Genomic DNA, 11,406 nt, shown 5'->3' on the forward strand with positions numbered 1-11,406 from the left:
TTTGATGGGAAGATGATTTCAAGGAAAATTGCAATCAATTTTAACTAGATTTCAATTTCAATCTGATGTACAAATTACAAAAAAGATCAATATAAGACAAGTGATTATGGACTATAAAATCTGAACTCCGTTATAATAGTTATTTATCATTAACTGTTAGAACGTGGATATTAAATAAATCAATCAAATCTTTACGATTACTGATGATAATTATAGTAGTTACCGTTTTAGTAGTTATAATGTAACATAATTATAATAGTTAAAGTTTTAATAGTTATAATGTGAATTTATTAAATTAAGTATGTATTGCCGTAATTATGAAAAATTGTGACTCGTGAATCGGAAAAAAAACAACCTTTTTACTTTTTCCCATAAAAAAAAATAAAATGGGTATTTTTAATTACCTGCATTCAAAATCTTTTAATAGTTGTTGTAAAATAAAATAAATCAGAAGGAGAGGTAAATTATTAATTTTTTTTTAAAAAAAGTATAAATATTAAAACGGTACCAATTTTTTTTTAAAAATATAATATAATATATTATATTTCTCATCTTAAAAATATTTTTATTCTAATAAAATTATAGATTTAATAACTATTATAATATAAAATAAAAATATTTGAATTTAATTAAAATTATTATTACTATTATGTTAAAATATTTTTTATTAATTATTTTTAAAAATATTATAACAATAGTAGAGTAAAGATATTTTTAAAATTTAAAATATATTAAGGTGTTATTTTTTTTAAAAAAAAAGAAGTATTATTTTGTTGTTTTAATTATTATTAAAAAATAGACTCAATGCTTTAGTTAGGGCGACGATCATTTATCAAAGTTAGGTACATATTTTTTGACTCTTTTATTTTAAGTTAAGTGAGTGTTTTTAATAAATTACCTTTTAAGACTACATTAAATAAGGGTGTTTTAAAATGCATTTCTAATTATGATTTAATTATTATTAAAAGAAAATTTTATTTTATTATTAAATATTCCCTTTTTTCTCCTGTATTCGGTGATAATTTAATAGTAAAATACTTTTAGTGATATTTTAACGATAACTAATAAATATTGGAAGCATTTTTGAAAATCACCTTGAAATTAATTTTAATTGACAAAATCTCACCTCAGAGGCCTCTCATTCGAAAGCTAACGAGAGATAGCTCAATAAATGGGCTCTGCTGCAACTTATTTGGGCCTTTGTTTACTCCCTCGGTGAATAGGTTGATTCCGGTTCGGACCCATGTAATCGGGTTAACCGGACCGGTGATGGTGGCGCAGCCTATAAATAAGCAGATAGGGAGTCTTTTTCTTTTACGAAACCTATTCACCGAAACCTCGATTCTTGTTCTTTGGGCGATTCTTTTTCTCCGGGCGTTTACTTTCGTTCGATGGCTCCTCCGTCGATCACAGGAAAGTCTCCTCCGCTGAGTTTGATCACCGGAAAGCCTTCACCTCTGAGTTTGATCACCGGAAAGCCGGTGATCGTTAGGGTTAAGCGGAAGGCCTTTCAAGCCAAACTCGATGCCTTCTGTGAGTTATTTTTCTTTTCTTTTCTTTTTTCCTTTGTAATTTTCTTTGAATAATATTAAGGAGGCGAAGATAAAGGTTGGGTTTTTTTTTGGGGGTTTTATGTGGTTAGGGTTGGAGATTGATGAAAGGCCACATAAAAAAACATTCTTGGGTCTTGGAAATCTCTCCATATCTGATTGCGGCACAGGAAAAGGTTAACTTTCTTCTTTTCCTTTTACTGTTTTTAATGGGATTATCATAATTTCAATGCATGGATTTATTGAGTTGTTGCTACTTGAAAACGGAGGAACTCTAAATTGGTTTCTAGATATAATGTATGTTCTTTATATGCTAGGGACTTGGAAAGGAGTCAAACTGAAATGGGGTAGCATATATCAATAGTCTGTTAGTAATGATATTGAATATTTATAGATTTTGTAATCATGATTTCAACAAGAAAAATTCTCAATTAGTCATTTTGATGCTGTGTAGCCCTCACATACATATTAAGATTTCTGCTTCATGTCTTGTCCGATCACAAAAATTTCTATTCTGTCTCGTTGTTGTAGCAAGTACACCCTAGTTCCCAAAATAGACAGTTTGTTGATTCTTCATCTTTTGTATTTCAATCTCCTCAACTCTGAAAGCTCCAATCCTATAGATTCATTTGTTATGTCTTATTTTTTCCATTCCTCATTCATGAAGAAGTTTGTGCATATAAGTGCAGATTGAAAGAAAGTAGCCATTTTATGGGCTTCATGAGAATAGCAAAAAATAATTTTCATAGGCAATGCCATTTATTCCAAATATGTGATGTAGTCATTGAACTATTCAAATGAGGTAAACAACAGAGAGATAACTTTAATATGTTCACTAGAGTTTTATTTGGTATATATCGACTTTAGTTTATGACCTCAAAATTCTTAATAATATTCAATGCCCATGAAGAAAATATATGTTTCCAAATTACATAGAGTGAACTCTTGCAACAACATTTTGGTCATTGTCCAATTTATAACATGATCCCATGTTTTTTGACTAGAAAATTCATCACCGTGGAATGATGTTTTGATCTTTTATGATTCCTTTTTTTTTGCTTTACTGGAAACTTAAAGTGACATTAGCGATGACTATGTTGTGTTAGATATCTATAGCTTTCATTATGGTTGTTTATTGCCACCACAAACATGCTACCTAGCCTAAGCATTGGCCAATCAAATGTTTGATCTTTTCACAAAATATTAGTCCCATGTTATACTCTTGTTGGTCATTTTGTCTTCTAATTGGTGTTATATATGCTAGTTTGGTTGCCTTTTTGTTTAAAAAATGATTTGAAGATAGAAAATTACTTGATATGTAGTATTTTTTCCCCCTTTGAATTGGGTGCAGTGATGCCATGTGTTCAAACACTTAAACATTAGATAAATGGCAGACACTTGATCCATTCAGAACAGATATAGTGGTGGTTTTTTGAGAAATTTTTGTTCATTAGGTTAACACGAAGATCTATCATGTAATTGTTACAATAAAGTGATCTTTGTATTGGATTATTAGGTTCCTTTTGTCTTCATGTTTTTACTTTTCTTCTTGTAAATTGTAATTCCTAAATCACATGGGTTGAGTTTTTCCCTTTTGGTGAAAGGGAATCATGAACTCTTGTATAATGTCCAATGATGTAAATATAAAGCTACGGGAAAGACCTGAGGAGTTCCTTATAAGTTTGTAATTGACAGTTTTAAAAATGATAACCCCTCATGTTCCGTGTTTTGCTTTGTAATTTCTGATAAGTAGCTTTGATTGGCTGCCTATTCCGTGAACATATACTATACAACAACAACAACCAAGCCTTATTCCACTATGTGGGGTTGTCTCTATTCTGTGAACATATGTGACTGAAAATTTCTCATCAATGAGGCTTCTATATTGCAGTTCTCAATGAGCTTGCAAGTAAGAAGATTTTGGTTCAGCATCTTGAGACAGTTGGGCACTCCCAGTCTGTCAAAGATGTGCTGCATTCTTTTCTGGTTAACACCTAATCTTTGTTACTCTCTGTATACTCCTTTTTCATTTGATTTGGGAGGTGGTTATCTTTTAGCATGTTCCTCTTTCTTCCACTTGTTTACATTAACACAGTTTATGATGCTCCTACTTGCAGTAATCATATAATCTAATAATTTGTTTTAATTTGTAATCATTTTTCTTCTATAGAGATATGAATGCCCTTTTGCCTGCTCAAAAATGATGTTTTTGAAGTATAAGTGTCTGATGAAGGCCCGAATATTTAAGGCTTTCTTATGTCTATTTTATTCCCACAATTATTCTCTCTTTGTTATAAAAAAAAAACTTTGATTCTGTTTACCAGCCAAATAATTCCTTGGATATTTATTGTTCCATGGACAAGATTTTCATAGATCTCTTGCAAACATATTGCCTTGCACACCTAAGATTATTGAGTTACTATCATCTTTCCTTTATCTGTGTGCTGTAGAGGTATATGATATAACATATTCCGCCATTTGAACATCTAATCTCCCATTGTAATTCATTGATTTAGACTTCATCTGTTGAATCTGTTAGTAATCTTCTTTCTTTCTCTCTCTCTTTTCAACCCGCGGCAACCTTCCAGAAATACAAAAGAATTTAAGGGGAGATCTGACCGTAGAAGTTTGTATAAATCTGATAAGGTAATGTTATCAATTCAATTTCCTATGTTACATCATCAAGGAGATGATGTTACTCTAACCTAATCTTGCAGAATTGTTTACCATTTCACTGCTGCATTTTTTTCCTTTGATTTATATTTGCTATTATCGCCACTACTAAAATGACACAATATTTTATGCAATTTCTGTCATGTATTATATTATGATTCCTACCTTAATCATAAAAATTTCCTAAAGAATGTTTTTTCCAGCACATAATTCTAACATAGAATTGGTTATTAATCTTTTGTAAGATTCACATTACAAAGAGCTGAGGAAATTATTCTATCAAATGATATTGAGCATGTTTTTTAAAATCGCTTGCAAAAACAAATTATTGGACACTTTTTTTTGCTATCATCCCTGGTCTTTCAAAAAAAAAAAATGGAAAATGCATAGCACTTGATTTGCCTACTTTGATGCCATTATTATTTTTTCTAGTTTAATAACTTTACTTAATCCTAGAAATATTCAGCAGTTTTGCCTCAAATTATAGATTCATTCTTGTTGCACTTTCTGTGCCTGCAGAAACATGATCAATTACGGTCCAAGGCTATAAAAGAGCATGAGGTAGATCATAACTCCGTCATGATATTGAATTATTATTGCAATTTCTCCAATGCATGAAACACGCACATCTGAATTTTTGTGTTAGATGTCTTCTAATGTAACATTTATTTTACATATCATAATTTTTAAGTAGATACACCAGTTATACATATGACAGGATCAATAACGCAGTTATACACATGACAAGATCAATTATGTGTTTATGATAAAACAGTTTTTCATTGTTATAGTGAGTAAATGTAAGCACAGTTTGACTCTTATATATTCTTCACATTTGATTATCATATGTATAACCAAACCAATTGCTCAATTAGTATCATAAAATTTTTATTCCTTTTGATGTATAGGATCCACTTGAATATTTCGAGATCATTGGAATGAATTTGACTATTAGTTGTTTGTTTGCTCATTCATATTGGTTTTATCACGAGATGCTTCATTGTCAATTCATTGCTAAAATTATGCAACATTGAATTTGGATGATTTTATTCCCAAGATAATGTAGCTAAGTCGTATTAAATCTTATAGGATCTCACTAGAAGTTCTCGATTTGAACAAATATGGAAGAAAAGGGGAAGCATAGATGAAGAAGAATACTCTTTGCATGAAAAATGTCATTTGTATGATGTTGTTCGAGTTGATGCGGAGGATGAAACTCACCAAAGGGTGCCAAAGGCCAAGTAAATTTAATATTCAGTATTTGTATTGCTTCTTTAGTGTATCTTTCTGGTTTATATAAGAGATTCTTGAATGCAGAGATGCTCCTGAGGTTGATGGTGCAATGTTTGATAAGTATTTATCACTTCTAAGGGAATTCCTTCCACAAGCAGTTGAAGAGATTGAACATTACAAAGCAACTACAGAAGGTTCCATTTCTCCACCATCCTTAATCTTCCAGTGACAAATCATGTTATATTTTAGTCTTCTATATTGTCTAATTATCAACTTTTACTCCTTTGTTTTGACATGATAAATAATATATTTCTTTATTAGCTAAATTAGTTTATGCTCCTAAAACTAAATACTCGTTTTTTTATCAGTTTAGCTTTTTGATCCTTTTGTTGCTCGGCTAATTTGACATCTGTTTAGAAAATTGTACCTTACTAGCCTGTATATATGATGAATACAGGGTGATTAGCCTTGGGATCACAGAATCTCTTCTCCATTCATTTATTTCCATAAACCACATCCATGTGATGCATGTTGAAGAAGAAAATCTTGTCTGGAACCTTAGTGGATTAGGAAGACGGGTTGTAACTCACGGCATAGAAAATTTGCATGCATTGAGATTTGCTAAATCAGTTTTTTTTTCCTTATTTTATATGCTTGAAAACAAAAAATCCAATTTACATACTATGATGAACTTTATATGTAGTTTAAGATCTTCCATGAGATTCTTTATGATCTTCTCATTGCTAAATTGCTCCTTTTATTTCTTTTGAATAGATAACTTTGTTTACGACATATATACCCATGAAGTGGGTGTGGACACAGACACGGATAACACTGATGAGTATCCATTGTATGAATTTGGACATTTGATTAATCTAAACTTACAATTGGATTTTAATTTTGATATTCATTATGTATCATTGCTACAGAGTGCAAGTTTATATGGAGGACGACTATGATGATGGTCTATCACAATTTGATTATGAAAGTGATGATTCAAATGGTATGACTGTATATTTTCTTTCCTTTTAATCCGACTCATATTAATGTTGGCAAATATTAATACTTGTTCATTTGCAGCTGAGAACAATCCATGGAATGATTATTGTGATGAAGAGACGTCAGAAGATGAAGATGAGAATGAAAGTGCTTTCAGTTACTTTGAAGATTCTGACTCAAATTATGAACAAGAAGTTGCCAGTAAAGAGGATGATCTAGAGAACTGGAGATGGGATTATCGTTAAATTTGTCTATTGAACATTTGTTAAATTGAAGCAATCACTTCAGAAGCTGAAGATGAGAATGAAAATCCTGTCATTGATTATTAACGACAAGTTGCCAGTGAAGAGGAAAGGAAAATCGAGAGTACCGGAGATGCGAATATGTCAATTCGTTTGTTGTGCATGTATCAAGTGGAGACAAACACTAGTAGTGAATGTCTCATTTTGATGTATAACAGACAGCCAAAGTTGGCATCTATTATTTGTAGTGTTTGGTGGTTAATGTAACAGAACAATGTCCTCGTGTAAATATTAATTTTTGTGCAAATTAATTAGAAATCTAAAAATTAAAATTTTCACGCTAAGTTTGCATAAATTTCACAATTTAAAAGTCGATACGCTACTGCGCCACTACGTATGCAGGTGTAGATTACAACATTTTCTTGTGATAATATAGACACTGGCTTCAAAACTTATGTTTCCATGTGATAACATAAGCACTTCTGAAGTCAAAATTTATATCTCAAAATTTATATCTAGGGCATATGCAGTGGGAGATTTATGTAATTTATGCTATAAATCTCTCAATATAAACCCCTCCCTCATTACATAGGTAAGGTTTATAAATTTTTTTATAAATCTGTATCAAAATTTTAGGATTGGATTTATAAAAAAAATAGTGGAAAGAGAATAGAGAGAGAATTTTAAAAGAAGTGGAGTTTTTAAAAGAGAGTTTTTATGATAATAGAGAGTGGTTTTTAAAAGAAGTAAGGTTTTTAATTTTTGATATGACAATGATGTGATAGAGCATAACCTCTTTAATAGGTTTATGACTATGGATGCCTTGCTTGTGATAATATAGGCACTTCTGAAGCAGAACTTTCATTGGATTACCATATTATAATCAAAGCCACGAGTATCATCCCCTTGCTGGTAAATTATCTTTTTTATGCCGGAGCCATGTAGAAGTTTTGATTTATGATATAATTATGATACCGTATTATATAATCTGTCGATATAATTTTATTATTTTTTAAATATAAAAATATATTGATTAAAAATAAAAAATTTAATCTATGTATTAAAAAAATATAAAATATTAAAATAAAATAATTTTAAAAAATACCGAATCATACAAGATAGATAAATAAATAAATATTTTATTATTTAATTTTGAAATTATATATATATATCCTAAGTTATATGAAGGGAGATAAATCACGGAATTAACTTATAGCGGACCGCCAAGTTGACTAAGGAGAGGGAGGAATTTTTTTTTCCTAAGGGCATGCATCCATCGAGAATTAATCCCTTGCTCCATTGTAGTAAGTCTGTCATTTTCTAGTCAACTGGACATTTTGTAGGAAAGATAGTTTTATTAGACTTTGATTATGTTTATTTAGATTATCCAATTTATAATTATGAGTTGATTAAAATTATTAACATGAGTTTATTCTTAGCATATTTTCTACATACACTCGTGGCGTCCTCGCCGCAACCTGCTCACTCATGGATATCCTCGTCACGCGCCCACGGGCATCCCCGCATGTGTCCACCGACATCCCCACCATGCATCTGCGAATGTCACTGCCATGGCCCGTGCGTCCACGGGTGTCGTGCCACAACTTGTGCCCCTACGGGGGCATCACGACAGTGACCTGCAGAAGTCGCGACATCTCTACGATCCCACGATATTGATGTTGGACGGCGGACAGAATGATAAATTTCATCCATTTTATCTGACACATAATGAAATTTCAAACCATATCCTTCAACCTCTCTACCAAAATAATCACAATCTATCAATTTATTAAGAACAAAAACAAATAAAATCTATGATTTGGAGGCAAAGATCATATGTTCTACGTCAGAATAAGAGCCGTCGGGGAAATTAACATGTAAGCCTCGATGGTTGACCCGAAGAAATAAAAGAATCCGAATGCACCAGGACATGGATGGATCCATATCATGTTGGGTTTTTCGGGCCGCGAAAACCGCTTTTCACGTCGCGGAAACCCCGAATCACCCAAAGTCGTAGATCCGTGCAAGGAAAACCGAACGAAATACAAGTACGAGTTTCAAAAACTTTAGATCTACTCCTAGATCTATGTGTTAAGAAGTATACCTTGAAGCGTGCCCTTTCGCGTCCTCTAGAAGTATCCACACGGACACGTAGGTGGAGAAAACCTCACACAAAGGTGTGCTAGCACCTTGGTAAGATTCGGCCAAGCAAGGAGGAGAGGGAGAGGGAGAGCTTGAGAGGAAGAAGGAAGAAGATACACACTTGAATGAATGAAAATCAATTCATCCCATTCAAAATGTGGCCGGCCACTATCTTCATGTGTAACTCCCCATTAAATGCAATTAATGTGAAGTTATTAAGAAAAAGGCTTTGTAACTTCCACGAGGTGGCACCCATAATGATGTGGAGTAACATCATTGGTCCACTTCAATGCCAACTCACCAATGAGGTGGCATAAAGTCAAGTCAAACTTGACTTTTAATCTTCCTCTCAAGTCAAGTCAAACTTGACCAAATTTCTTCCATGGTTGATCGAATCCAACCAATCGATTCAAGCCAACTTAATATAATGAATCTAATTCATTTAATTAAATTGATTCAATGAGTCAAAATCTAAATTAGACTCATTGAACACATGAATCAACTTGAGTCGAACTCAAGTTAGCCCAATTAGGATTACTCTTAATCCAATTTGATTTATCAAATGAATCTAATCCTCTTGGTTCATCATATGAACCTAATCTCCATCTAATTATCCTAAGTGTGTGACCCTATAGGTTCTTGTAACGTTGGCAATACCCTAAACCCATTTAGGAGCATAAGTAATGAGCGGTATCTAGCAACACATCATTACTACCCAAGTTACAAGAATGTCGAGATCCGACATCACCTTGTGACTACTAATTGTGACTCCTCACAAAATGTGACATTGTCCTTCTATCCTAGACATCTAGATTGATCAATGTGAGACATAGACCGTGTCATCCTCTAATCAATCTAAATCTTGAACTCCAAGTAGACTCACTCGATCAAATGAGCTCAACATCTCATGTTGACTTATTTGGGCATGGCCATGCACTTCGTGGTCTAACTCTATCAAGAATACCGATGTCGCTCCCGTCATATGGGAGGGATAGATCCCATCTACATAATTCGTTATATACCCAGTAATCGCCTTTATAGTCCACCCAGTTACGGGTGACGTTTGAGGAAACCAAAGTACATAACTCCATATGTAGGGATCCATGGTGACTTCAGGTCTAAGGACTAATAGTCATACTAATAGCCACATGAGAAAGTATATGACACTCATATAACGATCCATGATACTTTCTCATGGCGGGTCATTCAGTATACATTCTCCAATGCATACCCATGTGTCAACTTGATATCTCCATATCCATGACTTGTGAGATCAAGTCATCGAGCTGACCTACATGCTAGTCTTATTGCATTAACATTGTCCCTGAATGTTAATACTCGACTAGGAATGATTTAGAGTAGTGTTCCCTATATCATCTCACTATCGATTCAACTAATCGATTGATATAGGTATGAACCTTCTACTTAAGGACGTTATTATACTTAGTCTATTTGGCACTAATACAAATAAGTATAATAACCAAACAAATGTCTTTATTAATATACAAGAATATGTTACAATGAGTCCATACAATTATCAAATGATTGGCTCTAGGGCTCTAACTAACATATCATACCACCCAAAGTCCAACCTGTCTTTCATTTCTGGAGTCGTCCTGCAATACATAAGATATTTGGAGCTTGAAAATATAAATAATTTTATTTTTCTAAATTTGATTTAAAATAAAATTTAAGTTTAAATTGGATTCGAATTGTTGTGAACTTAATTTGATTCCAACATATTTTTGAAGTATAATTAAAAAAGATTTAAATTGAATTTGATTTGAATTATTTAAATCTTAGTTTAAATATATTTAAATTAAAATTGTATAAAAATAAGATTCATCAGCTCAATTTTTTTATCAACCATCTATTAAAAAAATTCACCTATAAATTCATCTAAACTAGGATTCTAGGATTCGATTATTAGACATCTGGAAACATAATTAATTGTTAGTTTACCCTTTGGAGTTTTTCTATTTTAACAATTTACTTTCTTGAATTTGCATTTCTGTTCCAATTTACTCGAAATTTTAATATGTTTATCAATCCAAAATCACCTTTGAAATCTACGAAGCAAATTGAAAAATTTTAAATTTAAGGATGAAAAAAAATAGAAATTTTGAAAAGCAAAATGACTTTCTTTTTATTGAATTAATAATGAGGCATTTTGTCCTTTTCCCAAATGTTTAAGTAAAAAATAAATGGCACGAGAAAACTCAAAAAAAGCACCAGAGACTTTTAAAGAGAAAATAATTTTTCCAGATTAAAATATGTCAAAAATTATTTTCCTTTAATTTGGCGTGAAGTAGAAAAATATTTCTTTTTTACTTTAATGAATATTCTTGAATATCTAAGCTTTGAATAAGATTTGAATACCTATTTATCATGACGATCGAATTAGATTTAGTATCATTCAATTATATATAGAGATTCAGACATACACATGTTGCGACTCAAATCCGTGATTATAAGATCATACATGACTAGATTAATTAAATGGAGATAAATGTAAATTAGGTATTAGAAAAATCATGAGCCCTTAACCTAATATCATCCCTAATTCG

At 31.8% G+C, this 11,406-nt stretch overlaps 1 protein-coding gene across 1 annotated transcript; it reads left to right on the forward strand.

The window, feature by feature from the left end:
• The first annotated feature begins 1,322 nt into the window (after nt 1–1,322).
• Nucleotides 1,323–7,013, forward strand: LOC122032486 (RNA-directed DNA methylation 4-like). Its single transcript, XM_042591774.1, has 9 exons — nt 1,323–1,533; nt 1,643–1,726; nt 3,442–3,536; nt 4,743–4,784; nt 5,313–5,464; nt 5,541–5,650; nt 6,231–6,306; nt 6,386–6,459; nt 6,537–7,013. The coding sequence occupies exons 1-9, from the start codon at nt 1,392–1,394 to the stop codon at nt 6,698–6,700; spliced, it is 939 nt and encodes a 312-aa protein (XP_042447708.1). The 5' UTR covers nt 1,323–1,391; the 3' UTR covers nt 6,701–7,013.
• The last annotated feature ends 4,393 nt before the right edge of the window (nt 7,014–11,406 follow it).

This window comes from Zingiber officinale, chromosome 11A (genome assembly GCF_018446385.1).
Source record: "Zingiber officinale cultivar Zhangliang chromosome 11A, Zo_v1.1, whole genome shotgun sequence".
Classification (NCBI taxonomy): domain Eukaryota; kingdom Viridiplantae; phylum Streptophyta; class Magnoliopsida; order Zingiberales; family Zingiberaceae; genus Zingiber; species Zingiber officinale.

Bases quoted from the DNA above. Each gene is read 5' to 3' on its own strand.
- LOC122032486 (XM_042591774.1), top strand. From the start codon at position 1,392: ATGGCTCCTCCGTCGATCACAGGAAAGTCTCCTCCGCTGAGTTTGATC. The intron at 5,465-5,540 runs GTAAATTTAATA...TCTTGAATGCAG, and splicing joins CAAAGGGTGCCAAAGGCCAA to AGATGCTCCTGAGGTTGATG. The intron at 5,651-6,230 runs GTTCCATTTCTC...TCTTTTGAATAG, and splicing joins TTACAAAGCAACTACAGAAG to ATAACTTTGTTTACGACATA.